The 21,190-nt window shown below is 36.0% G+C and overlaps 1 protein-coding gene across 1 annotated transcript; it reads right to left on the reverse strand.

Annotated features, from left to right (window-relative positions):
- Window positions 1–3,163: 3,163 nt before the first annotated feature.
- LOC133286442 (pentatricopeptide repeat-containing protein At5g16640, mitochondrial-like) lies at window positions 3,164–18,772 on the reverse strand. Its single transcript, XM_061483865.1, has 4 exons — window positions 18,262–18,772; window positions 9,813–10,303; window positions 9,129–9,700; window positions 3,164–3,656 (listed from the first exon to the last, which is right to left on the reverse strand). The coding sequence occupies exons 1-4, from the start codon at window positions 18,770–18,772 to the stop codon at window positions 3,164–3,166; spliced, it is 2,067 nt and encodes a 688-aa protein (XP_061339849.1).
- Between the last annotated feature and the right edge of the window lie 2,418 nt (window positions 18,773–21,190).

Consider the following 21,190-nt stretch of genomic DNA (forward strand, 5'->3'; position numbering starts at 1 on the left):
TGTCCATGTTCATAAACAACATCGGAGTAAGTTGGATCCTAGGGCTCTTAAGTGTGTCTTCCTTGGTTATAACCCTTATAAAAAAGGGTACAAGTGTTATCATCCACCAAGTCGGAAATTTTTTGTTTCTATGGATGTCACCTTTCAAGAATGTGAAACATATTTCCTGGGTGGGCTCTTAAGTGTGTCTTCCTTGGTTATAACCCTTATAAAAAAGGGTACAAGTGTTATCATCCACCAAGTCGGAAATTTTTTGTTTCTATGGATGTCACCTTTCAAGAATGTGAAACATATTTCCTGGGTCCTCATCGTCAGGGGGAGAACAGTTCTTCAGAAGACTCGTCCCCTTCCTTCTTTGAGTCTGGATCAATCTTCTCTCTTCCTAGTGTGTCTGCTCCTGGTGTGTCAGAACCTTCAAATACACCTGAGATACAACCCATACTGTCTCACCAGCAACCTCAATCGTCTGTACCACTGGTAAGTCCTGAATCTCCTAATTTCTTCTGAGTCTCCTGAATCTCCTGTTTCTGATTCTAATATTATTTCCTCTCATGATTTGTCTATTTCTTCTGATATCTCTAATGACTTACCCATTGCTTCTACTTCTGATTACTTACCTATTGCTCTTAGAAAAGGAAAAAGATCTTGTCACAAGAAAACTTGTTCCTCCTGTCCCTCTTGTACTCAATACCCTATCTCCCACTTTGTTTCCTCTGCTAATCTTTCTGTGCAGCACAAAAGCTTTGTTTCAGCACTAGATTCTATTGCAATCCTAAAATCAGTACATGAAGCCTTGAAAGATAGGAATTGGGCTCAAGCCATGCAAGAGGAGATGAATGCTTTGGAGAAAAATAAAACATGGGAGGTTATTGATAGACCCAACGGAAAGAAAGCAGTAGGGTGCAAATGGGTTTATGCCCTGAAATATAATTCTGATGGCACTCTTGAGAGATATAAGGCTCGATTAGTGGCCAAAGGTTACACTCAAACCTATGGCATTGATTATGAAGAAACCTTTGCTCCAGTTGCAAAGATGAATACAGTGAGAATCTTGTTATCCCTTGCTGCCCATTACAATTGGGATATAAATCAATTTGATGTGAAAAATGCTTTCCTCAATGGTGAGTTAGAAGAAGAAGTCTACATGAAAATTCCGCCTGGTTTTGATTCTGTGAAGGGGGAAAATAAAGTTTGTAGATTAAAAAAGGCCTTGTATGGATTGAAGCAGTCACCTCGTGCTTGGTTTGGAAGATTTACTAAGGTTATGATGACCTTAGGATACAGACAGAGTCAAGGAGATCACACTCTTTTCTTCAAGCACTCCCAAAATGGGAAGCTTACTGTGCTCCTTGTATATGTTGATGATATTATTATCACAGGTGATGATTTTGTGGAGAGACAGATTCTGCAAACACGGCTTGCCTCTGAGTTTGAAATCAAAGACCTTGGGAAACTGAGATATTTCCTAGGGATAGAAGTAGCTCATTCAAGCAAAGAAATTTTTATCAGCCAGAGGAAATATGTTCTTGATCTTCTCAAAGAAGCAGGAAAGCTCGGGTGTAAACCCTCTAATACTCCTATTGAGCATAATCACAAGATGGGCTATGAAGAAGAGAGTCTTCCAGTTGATAAAGGACAATATCAACGGCTAGTTGGGAAATTGATATATCTGGCCCATACTAGACCAGACCTAGCTTATGCTGTTAGTGTTGTCAGTCAGTTTATGCACGATCCAAAAGAAAAACACATGCAGGCAGTAAAGATAATTCTTCAGTATCTTAAAGGTACTCATGGTAAAGGATTGTTATTCCGACGTGATGGCAATCTATCTTTAGAAGTCTACACAGATGCTGATTATGCTGGATCCGTGACTGACCGTCGTTCTACCACTGGTTATTACATGTTTCTTTGCGGTAACTTGGTGACATGGAGAAGTAAGAAACAAGATGTGGTTGCCAGATCAAGTGCAGAAGCTGAATTTCGAGCTATGGCTCAAGGCATTTGTGAGTTACTGTGGCTGAAAATTGTACTTGATGATCTCAAAATAAAATGTGAGGGACCTATGAAGCTGTTATGTGATAATAAGTCCGCTATTTGTATAGCTCATAATCCAGTCCAACATGATTAGACTAAACATATTGAGGTTGACCGTCATTTCATCAAAGAGAAACTTGATAGCGGGTTGATTACCACTCCATACATTCCCACTGGGCGTCAATTAGCTGATCTATTAACAAAGGGGCTTCCTTCAGACAGATTTCAAGAACTTACTAGCAAGCTGGGAATGATAAATATCTATTCCTCAGCTTGAGGGGGAGTGTTGTAAAAAATAATTATATATTATTATTTAGTCATTTATTTGTTGTATTGGGCCAAGCCTATTAGGTCAAAATTAGGTCAAGTATTCTCTATAAAGAATCCTTTGTACAGATTATTTACAATTCTATAATATATTAGAATACCCTTTTTCAAGTGTATTCATCTGTTAACACTATCATAGCAGTAGGAAAACCATCAGAAATATAGAGGGAAAAGAAAATGAACATGTTTGTTTTTCACTCAAAATAAAATGAGTTAAGAGTTTAGAGATATGTGAACATTAAACGGTTACGTAAATCATGGCTTGGTTTTATATATATTAAACCCGATAGAAATGTACATTAAAATGAGAAGAAGTCAAAAATTAATATTTAGGACTATATCCTAATATCTGAACTGAAACATTACGTGACAAATAAACAACGTAGAACGCTGTAACTGTTAATTAAACTATTTAAGAGAAGTATCACGTGAACTAAGTAACAACTGCACTCAAGGTTTATGTAAATTCAATATATAAATATAAGATAACTACAACAATTCAAAACAAGGTTGTGCAAGCAATCCAGGCAAATTAAACATAAAAAGAGTAAGAGATAAAAGGAACATAATAATCTCACCTTGATCTCTCGCTTAAGTTGGCCTTTCCCTATCATTTCACGAAGAAGCTTCTCTGCCTTTTCTTTCTCATTTTTGTTTAGAAGAGTGCGAATAATTGTTTCTTAAGTTACAACATCAGGCAGGTAATCATTCACTTTCATTTTTGAAAATAAAGTTGTAGCTTCATCAATCAAGCCATGTTTGCATAACCCATTGATCATAATATTGAGTCCAAACATCTAGACTATAGCCATTGATCAAAAGATGATGAAAAAACTCTTCTGCAGTCTTCAGTCTTCAGTCTTCCCCCTTTGCACGAAACATTCAGAAGAATATTGTATGCAAACACATCTGGATAAATTCCTTTGTTAACAATTTTCTGAAACAATGCAATTGCCTCATCAAGATGTTGTGCTTTGCATAGAGCATCCAACAACATACTGTAAGTAATTAAATTAAGGGCTTGACCATTTCCATGCATCTCATTTACAATATCTTGCACACATGTTATTCTCCCAGATTTGCACAAGCCATCGATAAGAGAATTGTATGTCATAGTATCAGGAACTAAATTTGTGCGACACATTTCTTTGAAGAGAGTTACAGCTTCATCCACCTTTTTTTTTTTGCAATATCCATTAATCATAATGTTATAACTATTAACATCTGGTGTCAAACCTATTTTGTCCATATAATCAAATAGCTTTCTTGCCTCATTCACTTTATTGATTAAATATCTTTTGTCCATAACAATTGATTAAGATGCTCAAACTAAAAATGGAAGGAGTGATACCCCTAGACTCCATAAGGGCAAAAAGTGAAATAGCAGTTCGGTATTCTTTCATCTTAACAATAGACCCTAGAATCTTGTTAAATTCATAACGGATGGAGGATGACGTTTAGCGAGAGTGGTAATGAAAGAGGAGACAACATCATCAATGTTACGAAACCCAAAAGTTGGGGAATGAGAATATAACCTCGAAGAGAAGTGGAATTTGGAAAGAGTATACCTCGTTGTTGTATTCAACATTGTGGAGTGTTGTGTTAATGTTAAATGTTCCTCTTCTCTCGATCGTTACTCTAAGTTGAGAAACTCCCTATGTAGAAATGGATGAATAATTTAATGACTTGTTTTGTTTAGGGCACGATGAATACTAATGTATAGATAAAAGTGAATGAATTTGTTGTTATTAAATTTTGACAGTATGAAATAAATAGAATAATTGAACACTATTGTGAGGGAGATATATTGAATATTGAGAATAAGCGGACGAAAAACACGATGATGAAAGAGATGTTCTGTCTGTCTCAACGTAATTATTGGTAGTAAGTAATTTTTGGTTAGGGTTTTGGATGAAGCAAAATAAGAAAAATGTCTTATTTAAATAAGAAAAAAAGGAAACTAAATAAGATGGCTAATCAACCCCTTTGATTAATGCCCCCATTACTTCTCAATCATATTGGGTAATTTTATTTTATTTTTATCCAATAAATTCAATTGATTGGTTTCCCTAATTTTAGCCAATCAATATAATTAATTGGTTTCCTTAATTTTTTCTATTGTTATCAAATATAATTTCATGACTATATTTAAATTCAAATTTTAAAATTAGAATTTAAATTAATTTTATTTTTATTAATTTGTGTGTGACTATAGGCTTTCAAAGCTTGATGCATGAAAGATTTCATCTTCTAGCTGTTCCATCAACACAACCTTATCTCATAGAACAATACAAATGCTAAACTGTTCTGTTCATTGTTGAAATATTAGGTTTATCTTTTCTTTTTTTGGGTACATTATTAGGTTTATCTTTATTCAGCATGACAGGGAATACCGGCTATTCTTCTTATATTGGGATAGTTATCTTCCAAATTCACTCCTCAAACGTATAAAGCTTACGTCATGAATTAAAATAGCAAATTAAATATATGTTTGTTTGGGGTCCCTACATACAAACTGCATAGACAACATAAACTAGCATTGACTCGGTGATATCCCCTTCACTAAACTAATTTAACTACATTCAAATTCAGTACCTCAGTTTATGATTGTGCAAACAAGAAAATAGATTTAAAATAAGATTGAGACATAAAAAAGAGGGAAGAAAAAGCTTTATTTTTGTTTTTAATTTTTTTCCATATCAAAGCAAGTAGTAAGCCTAAGATGTTTCGAGGTGGAGTTCTAGTGGAAGGAGCGATTCCCCTAAATTCCATCAGAGCACAAAGTGAAATAGCAATAGGGAAGTGTTTCATTTTAACAATAGATCTTAAGATCGTGTTAAATACCACTATGGATTGAGGATGACACTCGGTGATAGTGATCAAGAATTAGGACACAGCATCATCAATGTTATGAAAACCCACCAGTTGTGAAATGAGTATGTAACCTCACGGCCACATACAGTAGCAGGGTGGGTGTAGCTCAAAGAGAAGTGAAATTTGGAATTGGACCAGATATTGAAAGGTAATCAAAACTATAAATAAAAGCTCCACTAGTTTAGTCATAAGTTATCCGCTAATCAAAATCAACAAATTTTCCCTAAACAAGATTGCCTATTGTATTCACAGGCAAGAAAATGCAAAAGCTCAAGAAAATCAGGGCATTCATAATTTTAGAGTTAAAAAAAAAACTAAGCAACAATGGAAAGCCAAGAATTTAATGAATCTTCATCATACATCACATTAACAATGGTACCACTGAAACGTGACAAACCGTGTAGTATAAAGGCAACCCGGTAAAATCCCAATCATGAAGACATGCACAAATGCAAACAGAGGACATGTTTACCAATAATAGCCATCAAACATTCAAAATTTCCAAGAGCAAAGCATACAAACCTTTAGGCTTTCAAAGCTTGATGCATGAAAGATTTCATCTTCTAGCTGTTACATGCCTATTACCATCAACACAATCTTATCTCATAGAACAAGAGAAATGCCCCCTTATCTGCTAAACTGTTCTGTTCATTGTTGAAATATTAGGTTTACCTTTTTATTCAGCATAACAGGGAATACCGTCTATTCTTCTTATCTTCGGATAGTTATCTTCCAAATTCACTCCTCGAACGTACAAAGCTTACGTCAAGAATTAAAATACCAAATTAAATATATGTTTGTTTGGGGTCCCTACATACAAACTGCATAGACAACATAAACTAGCATTGACTCGGTGATATCCCCTTCACTAAACTAATTTAACTACATTCAAATTCAGTACCTCAGTTTACCCTTTGGCGTGAAAGACCATTCAGCCTAATTTCAGATTTGAACCAAAATGAGAACTTAAATTTATGATTGTGCAAACAAGAAAATAGATTTAAAATAAGATTGAGACATAAAAAAATACGGAAGAAAAAACTTTATTTTTGTTTTTGTTTTTCCATATCAAAGCAATTAGTAAGCCTAAGATGTTTCGAGGTGGAGCTCTAGTGGAAGGAGTTATTCCCCTAAATTCCATCCAACCACAAAGTGAAATAACAATAGGGAAGTGTTTCATTTTAAAAATAGATCCTAAGATCTTGTTAAATTCCACTATGGATTGAGGATGACACTTGGTGATAGTGATCATGAATTAGGACAGAGCATCATCAATGTTATGAAAACCCACAAGTTGTGAAATGAGTATGTAACCTCACGGAAAAATACAGTCGCAGGGTGGGTGCAGCTCAAAGAGAAGTGAACTTTGGAATTGAACCAGATATAGAAAGGGAATCAAAACCATAAATAAAAGCTCCGCTAGTTTAGTCATAAGTTATCTACTAATCAAAATCAACAAATTTTCCCTAAACAAGATTGCCTATTGTATTCACAGGCAAGAAAATGTTTTCTTTGAATAATCCAAAAGCTAAAGAAAATCAGGGCATTCATAATTTTAGAGTTAAAAAAAGCTAAGCAACAATGGAAATCCAAGAATTTAATGAATCTTCATCATACATCACATTAACAATGGTACCACTGAAATGTGAGAAACCCTGTAGTATAAAGGCAACCCGGTAAAATCCCAATAATGAAGACATGCAAAAATGCAAACAGAGGACATGTTTACCAATAATAGCCATCAAACATTCAAAATTTCCAAGAGCAAAGCATACAAACCTTTAGATAAGACGAGGAGATCACACAATTAAAACCAATAAATAACATTTCTGCAGTGCAGACTAACGTTGCTTTACACCAAGCCTAATTCTTTAACCAATCCAAAGGCATACATACCTTTGTGACAGCTAAGGAAAGAAAGTGCATGATACTTCTGCAATCCTCAATATGTTAGGGGAAAGAAATATCCACTTTGAAACAATAGCCTTAGACCTTAGTTCACAGCCAGCTTCCACAACAGACCTGTGCTCAGCTCATTGAGAATATCAAGAGAAAGGAAACACCTTTTGTAAGGCGATAAAAAGACTGACAATGTAAATATTTAGTCTTCAGGATGAGCATATTTTATTTTCAAGAATCTGTTCCACCTCCTGGGGAAAGGTAGACATTGAATCCTGAATAGAAGAGGAGAGAAAAAAAATCTATTCAGAGCAGAGCTAACAAAATAGAGATACTATAGAGTAACTAGAATTACCATAAAATTAAAATGTAAACCTTCTATAAAACTTTAGTAACATTTGAAAAGATGTTTTGGTTCCTTCTAGAGAAGTAATATAAAACCACCGCTCCCCATTCAACCCTGACAAGTGAGGGTAGAGGTAAGGAAAATCTTTGTTCACAGTCTTACCCTTACATATTTGCAAAGATAAAATCTCCTACATTCCAACTTATTGCCTTTCAATCACATAGCAATAGCTTTACCACTCCTCGAGGCTCATCCTCTTCAGAGAAATTTAGAGAAGTAATATAATGACAAAAAAATTGCAAAAACCTTAAGAAGTTCGATTTGACATTCCAAATAAAGTATATCATAGCACTAGGCAAAAGAAATGAACATGTTTCTGTTTTGTTTTTATCACTCACGGTAAAATGAGTTAAGGTTTAGAGATAAATAAACAATGACTAATCACATCAATCATGGCTCGGTTTTTAATATATTTGGCCAGATACAATTGTAGAATAAAATGATAATAAGTCAGAACTCAATATTTGGGACACTATCCAGACATTTGAACTGAAACACTACCAGACAATCAATGACTTAGAACACTGCAACAGTTAATTAAACTGATTAGGAGTATTATCATGTGAACTAAGTAGAAGCAGCAGCACAAGATTAGTGTTAAGTCAACATATAAGATAACTAAAACATCTTAATACAAAACAAGATTCTTCAAGCAATCTAGGAAAATAAAACATTAAAAAAAAAGTGAGAGTTACATGAAAATAAAGTTGTTGCTTCATCAAACAAGTCGTGTTTACAGAACCCATTGATCATAATAGTATAAGTCCAAACATCTATACGGCAACCATGGTTCAAAAGATGATGAAAAAACTCTTCAGCAGTCTTTAGTCTCCCACTTTTGCACAAACCGTTCAGAAGAATATTGTTTGCATACAAATTTGGACGTTTTCCTTTGTTAACAATTTGCTGAAATAATTCAATTGCCTCATCAAGGTGTTGGGCTTTGCATATAGAGGTGGCAAAACGGGCCAACCCGCCCCGACCCGCCCCGACCCGCCTTCAACCCGCCAAAAGCGGGGCGGGGCGGGTTGACCCGCCGTTTGATGGTGGGTTGGAAACATCAACCCACCCCGTTTTGAGGTGGGTTGGCGGGTTGGCGGGTCAACCCGCTTAAAAAACAAAAAATAATTAAAAATAATAATAAATTATAATTATTAATTTTATAATATTACTTATTTTTATTTCATATTTCCCTTAATTTTTTTCAATCTCAAGCCTAAATATACGCTAATATTCAGTCAAATATTTTTTAAAAACTTAATTTTGCCTCTATATATGGATAATCTTTGTCATAAGTAAAGTTTTTTTTCTTTATTTTTCTAGGGGAGTACTAAAAAAAATGTATATCACAAAAGCTTAGTGACAAATAAAATACTACCTAATAGTAAAAAAAAAAAAAAATTTGACCCACGGGCCAACCCGACCTGACCCGCCACCAACCCATTTTAACCTACTACTAAACGGGGCGGGTTGAGGTGGGTTGGTGGGTTGAAAAGTGTAACCCAACCCGCCCCGTTTTGGCGGGTTGACGGGTTGACCCGTCGGGTTAAACCCATATTGCCACCTCTATTTGCATAGAGCATCTAACAAGATGCTGTAAGTAATTAAATCAAGGGCTTGACCATTTTGATGCATATCATTTACAATATCTTGCACACATGTTATTCTCCCCGATTTGCACAAGCCATCAATAAGAGAACTGTATGTTACAGTATCTGGAACTAAATTTTTGTGACGCATTTCTTTAAAGAGAGTAACAGCATCATCTACCCTTTTATTTTTGCAATACCCATCAATCATAATGCTATAACTCCAAACATCTGGTGTCAAACTGATTTTGTCCATATCATCAAATAGCTTTCTTGCCGCATTCAGTTCATCGATTAAAAAGTATCCATCCACCAAAGCATTGTGGGTGACAACATTAGGCTTAGGACCTCTTTCCAACATCACATCAAATATCTTTTGGGCTTCTATCATTCTTCCTTCTTTACATAATGCATCAATGAAAATGCTTAGGGTATATATGTTCGGGTTGATGTTTTGTTGAACCATTTCATTCAGCAATCGAGTTGCTTCTTTCAATTGACCGACACAGCAGAAACCATGAATTAGAGAATTGTACGTGACTACATCAGGAGAAATTCCCTGGGCAATGGCCTGAGAAAAGCCCATCTTTGCATAACCCATCAATGATTGTATTGTACATGACTAAATCGGGCCTAATCGGTTGTCTCTCCAGCTTTTGCAGCAACTCAACGGCAGCTCTTACTTCTCCCATTTTACATAACCCGTTGATCAATGTACCATAACTAAACTCATCAAGCCTAAATCCTATTGCTCTTACCCTGTCATGAAATTCCAGAGCTTCCCTAATCTTTCCACTAAGACAGAGTCCTTTTAATAGGGTATTCAAAGTTATTGTATCCATTTCGTAACCCATCTTGATAATCTTACCCAAACCAGAAAAAGCAAAATCCATCCGACCCAAGTGGCAATAACAATTGATCAAGATGTTCAAACTAAAAATGGAAGGAGTGATACCCTTAGACTCCATAAGAGCAAAGAGTGAAAGAGCAGTTGGATATGCTTTCATCTTAACAATAGATCCCAAAATCTTATTAAATTCAATAATGGATGGAGGATGACGCTTAGCGATAGCAGACATGAAAGAGGAGACAACATCATCAATGTTACGAAACCCACAAGAATATAACCTCAAAGAGAAGCAGCAGTGGAATTTGAAAAGAGCATACCTCGTTGCTGTATTCAACATTGTGGCGTCTCGTGTTAATGTTAAATGTTTCTCTTTACAATACTTTCACCGCGGGGTTCTTCTTCTCTCGATCGTTACTCTTAAAGTTGAGAATAGAATGGATGAATAGTCTGTACCAAAATAAAAATAAAAATGGATTAATAGTTTGATGACTTGTTTTTGTTTAGGGCAAGATGAATACTAATGTATAGATAAAAGTGAATGACTTTGTTATTATTAAATTTTGACAGTATGTAATAAATAGAATAATTGAACATTATAGTAAATTTTGACTTTGTTATTCTTACTCATCATAGCAATTAAGTAAGACGCAAGTTTTTTATAATAATATATCAACATATAATCAAATGATAATTTGTACAAATATAAAGTTAATATCACAACAAAATAAAACTTTTATCTAAATGTGACATATATAATATCAAGTTATTTGACTTAATGGAAGATAACACTCAATATCATTGTCATAGTTTAAAATAAATTAAATCGACTTGTCAAACTAATTGATTTGAGAACCAATCCACTAATTGATCTAATCATACTCTAATTATCAATGTATAAAAGAAAAACCTTAAAAACATGATGAGGTGTTTGGTAAGAGAATTTTTTTGGGTGCCTAGAATAGTTGAGATGAGTTTCTCAATTGACCATGTTTGGTAAGAGGTTTTAAAAAATTTGCATTGCAATCTCAATTTGTGTAAGAGAGTGATATTCTCACTACCCCATCAAACCAAAAAGTAGGGGAAAAAAAAAGCAATAGATACAAATATTCCTTCTCAAAAAATATGCCAAAAGAAAGATGGAGAGAGAGTCTTCTTTGTATTAAGTCAAGGGTTAGTTTGGTAGTTTTATCTCATTTTTTCATCAATATTTTACCTTCAACTAAACGTAGACTCAGAAAATTTAACTCAATTTTTCTGATAATATTTCGGCTTACCAAACAATTTTTTTTTCAAACTTTCTCACTATATTCCTAGTAATTACATTCCCTAAGGGGCGTTTGGTAGAAGAGAAATTTTTTTATCGTGGAATCACGATTTTCAGGAATATGATGGGAAGATAAGTTTTCTGGGAATGTTATTAAAAAGTTGTTTGGTAGACTAAAATATTTCTGGGAATATTTGGTTAATTTTCTTGATGTTATGTTTAGTTGTATTAAATTTTTCCTTGTCATAGAAATCATAGAATACTGTAACGCCCCGTGTATACCCGGTTTGTTAACATATCATCGTATTAAGCTGCGCTTAATTAAAAATGCAGAATATCTTTTTCTTTTCAATTATGACGTCATTATACTTAGCCAAGTTGATTACTTAATCAATTTCATAAAATATCGCCGGTATGTAAATTGCAAAAAGACATCTAACTGAAATACCTCATAATATAGATAAAGTGAGTATCTATGTCACAGATTCCCTACACGTAGTCCGGACAATTATCCTGATACATTAATACAACTCCAACATAAAGCAAGGCATAATCAAGTCTATGTGGCATGGACAATCCCCATGCTCACCAAATCAACAGCATAACCAATAGAGTCTCAGCAGAGAAATCCATAAACTGAAGCTAAAAGTATAAGACAGTAAATAGGATCCAACATCCAATCATAACAGCATAAGCAGTATAAACATGTAACATCTATCAGCTAAGCTCTGGCCTCCTGCCACTAGAGGTCTCAACCCCCGCATTACCTGAACCTGAAATAAGCATTCCTCAAACGTAAGGTGAGATCTCTTAACCAGAAATCTCAGTAAGACAAGGGGTCCTCAAGGATCTTCCACCCCAAGCTCACTTACATGTGCAATATAAGTTCCAAAGGTAGTAATTCAATATAAGTTCCAAAACTCAATGCAGTGCAACAAATATTCATGCCATGTGTGTTGTAACTATTCTACTGGCTAGAGAAATGCAGGAATACGTCAATTACCTACAGATAGTACAAGGAACACCGCTTTCACCTCACCCACAGCCTCACCATATTGTATGTACTACATACTCAGGCTTACCATATAGGTGGAACACCACATGCATATCATAAAGGCACTAGCATATAACAGCTCAATAGCATTTCCAAAACATAAAAAGCATGTAACACAGCATGCATATAACCATACCCCCATGGGACATGATGGAACCATAACATGGCTAAACTGAGGACACGAAAGCTTACCTTGCAAGCTAACTATCCAATGCCAAGAGTCCACACAAGCTCAAGGCCCACAAACAGCACAATCACAATCTGCCCATACCATAATTAATCATCAATAATCATAGTTCAGATTCCACTAAGTGATTAAGGTTTTCTTACTCATTTTAACTCATTTCATGCTGTTTCTACACGAGGTATTCGAATACTCCACGAGTAGTATTCGAACACTCCAGCTCTCTAGAAAGTATTCGATTACTTTCATTTAAGTATTCGAATACTACCAAGTATCCGAATAATTTTCCCCCCATTATCCGAATACCACGGTATCCAAATACCAAACCTCACTATATTCGAATACTTTCTAGTATTTGAATACTTCTTCAAAGGTATCCGAATACTTTCCTTTCCAGAAAAGTATTCCAATACTCCTGCCATGAGTATTCGACTACCAGATTAAAACTACCATTGCAAATATTTACCAAATACTCTAAGATTTTACTATGTTAAACTAGACATCTCAATATTTCCAATGACATATCTTATGCCTCAATCGGAGTTGTATAACTCCGGTTAAGATTTTTGCAAAGTTCCTACAACAAGCTGAATTTCCAGCAATAGAGTCTTGACTTCAAACATACACTGAGAGAAATACATTTATCAAATGGATCTTAAAATTTACACGGTTGTATCCCTATGTGTTAGCTTTACATAGGTCCAAACCTCACTCAATTTAGAGCTCTGAAGCTTGAGATATCATAATTTTACTAAACTAGGTCGCTGTTGTCTCGCGAAGTATTCGATTACTGCCTTTTTCCAGGAAGTATTCGAATACTGCCCGAAAAGTATTCGAACACTTCTTCGACAGAAAGAAGAAAACTGAGTTTTAAAGTTAAAATCGACCTCCAATGATCCAAACTCGATCTGGAGTCCAAGAACTCTTAAACAGATGTTTATTAACAAGTTATGAACCCAGAAACACCTTCCTTTTATCAAATGTTTCAAGTTACGATTTTTAATTGCTTAAACAAGCTTAAAACATCAAAACACACAAGGGTGATCATGGTATACCTTCCAATGTACCAAAACTTCGAAAATGAGGTAACTTGGAGCTCCAAACTCAGCTCCAAGGTTCTGACTTGGTTCAAAAACGAAAGTGGCACACCAAGCTTGGTCCTTTAAGCCAAAAGATCACTTCTTGGCACCACAAATGACATGAACAAAGGTTTAACCCTCACAACTCAGAATCACAGCTCCTTAAGCCCCCAAATGCTGAACCTAAACTCAGAAAGAGGTTCCCTACTCACCACCAAGGCCAGCCCTTACTCACTCAAGTGTTTGGGAGAAGATTCAATGAAGAACAAGGAAGAAAAGGCCACTTGGCTCACAAGGTGCAAGGTGACCAGCAATGGAACAGTACCAAAGGGCTAATCAGCCTCCAAAGGTCACGTAGGAATAGAATAACCTAGGGTTTTGAGCCCAAAAGTCATATATATAGCTCACTTAACCTCAAACACACAGTATTAGCAAAAATAGCTACGCTTAGCATTTTAATCCCAAACTTAGGATTCTGAACCTACTCAATTTTACAAGATTTATCATATTTTTCTTATATTTTTCGGAGTACCTTTCTGGTACGCGCTTTCCATAGCCAGTATCAGTTTCTGGCACCAGTTCTCATTATTTTAACTTGAAACTCGTTTTACAAGTCCTATATATTATTCTAGGAATTATCATGCACTTATTATAATTTTCTGGGATACTTTTTCGGTACGCATTTATACTGACTAACAGAACCGGTATCCGCGTTTTTCGTCCGAAAAACGGCTTTCAAAATTATTACTCACTTACTATAATTATTAGAGCCTCATAATAATTATTAGGGTCAATTATAGAATTATCTCATAATTATCTAATTAATTTCCTTAATTAGCGGTGCGGGTTCTTACAAATACCATCATTTGGATGGTATTTTCAAAAAAAATTACACATAGAATAAAATTCTGGGAAAATCATATTCCCGAAAAAATTTTAAAAATTTTGAACCAAATGTGGGTAAATACGATTACCACTCAGTTTTCCAGGAATATTAAAAAAAATATTGTAACAAACATCCCCTTATAAAACTTTTTTCCTCTACCAAAAGGCCTCCTCAAACAAATCTTGAACTGATCTATGTGATTGGACCATTTGACTTAGTTTAATTTTGGCACCAAAATGAAATTATTGATAATACGTTACTTTTATCATCATAAAATTAAGAAAAAATTATTTGTCATTTTAATGGACACAATTTTCTATCATTTTAAAAATAAAAACAAATTTTTTTTGTTCTTTGCTTTTAGGCACACTATTTATTAAACACATATTGTAGAATGTGTTATTAGGATTTAAGAATTGGAACAAATAAAATTCTATCTCTTTCTCTCTTTTTTTTGTATATAAAGGAAATAAGAAAACTACACAGAAACGTATCTAGGCACCAAAGTGCCTCTATTATCCTCTAAGACCAGCTCCTCACATCCAACAGGAACACTGTTATACCAGTGTGTGTTCCAGTCTGCATGAATACTGTGAGAACTCGCACCGTTAATTAAGGAATTTAATTAATAAACTATGAGAAATAGGAAATGATTCCATAATTGACCCTAATAATTGTTATGAGGCTTTAATAATTATAGTGAATGAGTAATAATGCTGAAAGTCGCTTTTCGGAATAAAAGTGCAGATACCGGTTCTGCTAGTCGGTATAAATGCGTACTAAAAAAGTATCCCGGAAAATTAATGTAAGTGCAAGATAATTACTAGAATGATATGTAGGACTTGTAAAACGAGTTTCAAGTCCAAATAATGAGAACTGGTGCTAGAAACCGGTACTGGCTTTGAAAAGCGCGTACCGAAAAGGTGCTCAGAAAATTATAAAAAAAATATAATAATTCTTGGAAAAATGGGTAGTTTCAGAATCCAAAGTTTGGGAATAAAATCCTAAGCGTAGCAATTAAAGTTAATACTGTGTGTTAATTGGGTAAGTGGCTATAAATACCCTTATTAAGGGCACATTGCCCTAGATACCAGATTTCCTACGTGAGTTATGTTGGTGGCTGACCAGAAACACAACCTTTGGGTTTTCTCCTTCCTTTTCTTGAGGTTCAAGGCCTTTTCTTCCTTGATTCTTCACTTTTTCTCTTGTAAACACATTGGGCGAGTGTGAACAATCCTTGTGAGTGAGAAAGAGACTTCATTTCTGAGTTTGGCTTCTGTCTTGGGAGGGTGAGCTTGCTGTTTTCACGTTTTGGGAAGGAGGGAGCTTTCCTTAGGTGTTTTGGAGCTTTAAGGAGCTTCCTTATTGTGTAAAAGAACCACCTTTGTGCACTATTTTCGTGTTCAGTGAGAGACACAACCTTGGAGCTGTTGTGTGAGCTCCAAGAGCACCCTTTTTCTGAGTTTGAGCTTTGGTAAGCTTCATCACCTTTGATCTTGAGTTTAAATGCTTAAAAATGGTACCTTGATGCATCTAATGACTAAAAGATGATAACTTGTTGTTGGGTAATGTTGAACACACCTAGAAATGTATGTTTAGGTGTTTAAAATCGGTAAAAACCCAACCTTGGAAGGATATCTTCACGAAATGCATTTTCTGCACTCTGTCGTGAAATATCCGGATATGTGCCCGATGAATATCCGGATATGTGATATCCAGATATGGGTTTTGAGTATCCGGATATTGGGTATCCGGATATGGGATTCTGGATATCCGGATATTGCATATCCGGATATGTCCAGTGAGATATCCGGATATTGTATATCCGGATATGGTCCCGAGGAATATCCGGATATTCTGGGATTTCATGGAACAGTAGCTGTGATGTGTGTACAGTAGGCTATTGGGGGTTTGTGGACCCTAGTTTGATGAAGTTGAACTTCTGTAATTAATGAACTAAGTCAGAATCATTGTGATTAAGGACTTATGGCTTGGTATGGAGCCTTAAGACGTAAAACGTAAGGAAATGTGTTGTCTTTAAGTTATATGCTTGTGTTGCATTATTATTGATATAGTATTGGTCCATAACAGATTGTGAATCTGCTGTGTTCGGACTTTGAGCTGTGGACTCTTGGCTTTGGGAGTTAGCTTGCAAGGTAAGCTTTCGTGTCCTCGGTTTAGCCATGTTGTGGTTCCACCATGTCCCATGGGGGTGTGGTTGTATGCATGCTGTGTTACATGCTTTGAATACTTGAAATGTTGTTGAGCTTTATGTGTAATGACTTTTAATATGCATGTGTTGTTTCATCTTGACGGTAAGCCTGAGTATGTAGCGTCATACGATATGGTGATCCGGGGTGAATGCAAGTAGCGTCTTGCACTAGTGTGGGTATTTAGCGTATGTAAATCCTGCATTTCTCTGGACAGTAGAATAGAATTGACACATATGACATGATTATCTGCTGCATTGCACTATTTTAGAACTAATGATGATATCTGTTTTTAAACTTATATTGCACATGTAAGTGAGCTTGGGGTGGAAGATCCTTGAGGACCCCTTGTCTTACTGAGATTTCTTGTTTAGAGATCTCACCTCACGTTTGGGGAATGCTTATTTCAGGTTCTGGTAGTTTGGTGACTGATGCCTCTGGCAGCAGGAGGCCAGAGCTTAGTTGATGATTTTGATGTTTGCTGCCATGACTGGATATGGATGTTGTTTATGTTTTCCTCTATTTATGTTTACGTTACTTTTGAGACTGATGTGGGGCATGTTGCCTTATTTGAGTGAGCATGGGGATTGTCCATGACACTTTATGTTAGTGCTTTTGATTTGGAGTAGCATAAACTATTAGATGGTCTGGTCTACGTTGTTGTAGTCCCGTGACTAGAGCCACATTTTTTTTATCTATGATTATGAGGTATATTCAGATAGCTGTTTTATTGCAATTACATACAGACGATATTTTATTAATTGATTAATAAGCAAGTTGGTAATGATAATGACATCATAATTGAAAAGAAAAAGATATTCCGCATTTTAAATTAAGCGCTTCTTAATACGATAGTATGATAACATTACCGGATATATACAGGGTGTTACATTTATGGTATCAGAGCAATGGTTCGAGAGAAAAGCTTGTATGTATTGCAATAGCTAGGATGTTTTGTTGTGTCTGTCTTGTGTGTTTACTCCGTCGAATTTTATTATGATAATGCATATGTAATCACACTGTGTGGGCCTGATCAACTCATAATTTATGTAACTTGTGCAGAGTCATGGTAAGGTCCGAGAGAACACGGGAGACTTCTGAGGATCAATCCGATCCTATCCTGACTGCATTGGCTGAGATGCAAGCGGCTAGGTTAGCCGATCAGGAGGCCACTAGATTGGCCAACGCGGCAATGATGGATGCTGTTCGCGAGGCGAACCGGATAGCCGCAGAGGAGGTTCGTGAAGCGAACCGGAGGACCACTGAGGATGTCCTCGAGGCGAACAGGATGGCGAACATGACGATGATGAGAGTCATGTTGGAGGAGATGAGGGCTGGTCCTGCTGTAGGCCATGCACCACCACCGCCACCGCCGCCACCACCTAGTGTTTAGGATGAGAGCCTGAGTCACATTGGCAGTGCTGCTCATGTCGCTGAGACGAGGGAGACTCTTGTAGAGCCTGCTGAGGATCGTGATGTGATAGACCGCCGGCTGAATGCTTTCAAGAAGCATAAGCCACCTGTGTTTGAGGGGTCTTTGGATCCTATTGCTACTGCTAGATGGCTGGAGTCGTTGGACAAGATATTTCGGGTCATGCAGTGTACAGATCCGCAGAAGCTTATGTTCTCGACTTATATGCTGAAGGGCGATGCCCATGAGTGGTGGACGAAAACCTGACAACTCCCTGCTCTCTATCCAGTAGCTCCATACCTCTTGACTCCAGTGACAACTTCTAAACACATGATCAACATCTTCCCCAACCTTGTTGCATCTAGGACATAAATCAGAAGCAGACATATGCCTACGGTATCTCTCTGCATTAGTTAAAAGCTTGTTCCCAGATAGAAGCCATAGAAAGAACTTTACTCTTTGTGGTCCCTCCCACTTCCAAACTGTGTCCCAGCTCTTGGTAGAGGCATGCATGCCCTGGCAGGATAAAGATCTGTATGCAGAGCAAACCTTGAAGGATCCACAGTTAGAGAGGGTCCAAATCACCTTATCCTTACCATCCATGTTCGTTGGAGGACATACACTTCCAACAGCATCCAGAATGTCCCTGCTAAGAAGTGTATCAAGTTTTCCCCAATCCCAATCACCCCTATGTACACAATCCATCACCCTCTAGTTTTTGTTCTCCTCAGGTATATTAGATAACGCATGGTCAACCAATCTCCCAATATTAGGTATCCATCTATCAAACCAGAATGAAGAAGTAGAACCATCTCCAATGCTTACTCTTGAACCTTCCATAACCTGATCCCATACACTCTGAATCCCTTTCCAGACGTTGGATTCCATGCTTCCTCTCTTGATTTCAGGACTAAAGCCCTCAGCAACCTTATACTTACTGCACAAAATCCTCTCCCACATGCTGTCCTTGTTAGATAAGAGGTTGAAACCAAGCTTCATGGAAAAATCCTTATTAACCAGCGATTGACTCCTGAATCCCAAGCCTCCATCCTTTTTAAAGTTGCAAACTTTCTTCCAACTAACCAAGTGTGTTTTCCTTTGGACTCTTGAAGAACCCCATAAGAAGCTCCTAGTCATCTTTTCCACTTCATTACAAACCCCCATAGGCAGGACAACGACTTGCATGGAGTATGCTGGCAAGGATTCAAGAACTGATTTAGCCAATGTGGCACGGCCTTCCAGAGTTAGAGAGGATTGGTTCCACCTAGACAACCTTCCCTAGACTCTATCCAATACATTCCTGAAAGTGTTCTTAGTTACTCTTTTATGAAAAAGAGGAACTCCAAGATACTTCCCCAGGTCTGGAGTAATCCCAATGCCAAGAGAATCACTAATTTCTTTAGCCCTCCCAAAACTTACATTCTTAGAAAAGAACACTCTAGTCTTCTCCTTGCTGATTTTCTGGCCAGAAGCATCAGAAAAAACTCTTAACACCTGGTTTATCACATGTGCTTGCTCCAAGTTGGCTTCAGCACACAAGATGATATCATCTGCAAAGAACAGACGAGATATAGGTGGAACATTTCTTCTTAACACAATGGGCTTCCAAGCTTCAGTCTCTACTGCCACATGAATTAACTGAGCTAGTTTCTCCATGCAAAGAACAAACAGGTAGGGGGAGATAGTCGATTAAATCTCCCAACAACCATTTAGTCGATTAAAAATGCAAGGTAGTCGATTAAAGAAGGACATATTGGTAGATAGTTTCGAATCAGGGACAAAACGATTATTAATTAACTAATAAGTGGTAAAACGGTCAAATAGCCTCATCTTAAAAATATAAAATGTACTTTACGAAATAAATAGACATTTTTGATTTGATAGTTAAAAACTTATTAAAAGTACTGATGACAATAATTTAAAACCATGATATTAATATTTATCATAAAAGATAAAACTATCTATTACCTACACATAAAAGTATGTGAAACTTATATCAAGTTATGTGAAGAGAAAAAATAAATAAATATAAATCTCATATATTTTTATATGTGTGTGGAAAATAAAATTTTTAACATGAGAAATATTAGTCATTATAATAAATAAGAAAAGTATTTCTCCAGTCATCAGAGATAAAGTTATCTCCAGTGAGCTCAAAACGATGTCATTTTGGAATTATAAAATTAAAAAATTATAATGATAAAGATTAATATAACACTGCAATTATTGGAATTACAAAAATAACTTGATTTTTGTTCCAAAACGACGTCGTTTTGGGCTCACAGGAGATAATTTATCTCCATTGACAGGAGAAATCCTTTATGATAATAAATTTGAGAAAATATTTTTTTATGTTGCAGGAGAATCATTTTCTCCTACTAGTGACCCTTCGATTTTAGTGCAATATTTTTTTTTAATAGATGTGGATCTCATACAAAATGTGTCTATAACATGATTTTTTTTTCCTGTTCTATAAGAAAATTGAAACCCAAAAAATGTATGTATAAGCCCATATAATAAAAGGGATCTATTTATCTCATATTGCATGAGATAATTATCTCATATAACAGAGATAATATAATAAAGATCCATTATTAAAAAATAGTAAATTTCATTACTTTATCCTTATTACATGACATAATTATTTTATGAAATATAAGATAATTATTTCTATGTATCTATCGAGTTGCTTTTTGGATAAATCACTTTATAGTCGGAAACATCTGGTGGGGCTAGCTTTCCGGGATAATGACTAAAATGCTACTGTTCACCGACTTTTTTACCTAAGTATCACGCGAACAGTGTTATTTTCCAATTTGTCACGAGGCAAGTTCGCTACTTGGTGTAGCGAACTCAGTTTACTGATGTGTCACATTTTTAGTGGATGACAAGTATCAAATTTTAAAAAATAAAAAATAAAAAAAATGAAGTTCGCCTAGCATGTAGGCAAACTTGTCCACTAGAAACGTGACACGTCAGCAAACCGAGTTCGCTACACCGAAAAACGAATTTGCCTCCGTGGCAGATTGAGAAATAACACTGTTCGCGTGGCATTTAGGTAAAAAAGTTGGTGAACAATGACATTTTAGTCGGTGCTACTAGCTTTCCCCTCGTTTTAGTCGC

Source organism: Gastrolobium bilobum, unplaced genomic scaffold (genome assembly GCF_033153095.1).
Source record: "Gastrolobium bilobum isolate Gb01-03AN ecotype WA unplaced genomic scaffold, APGP_CSIRO_Gbil_v1 utg17957, whole genome shotgun sequence".
Lineage (NCBI taxonomy): Eukaryota > Viridiplantae > Streptophyta > Magnoliopsida > Fabales > Fabaceae > Gastrolobium > Gastrolobium bilobum.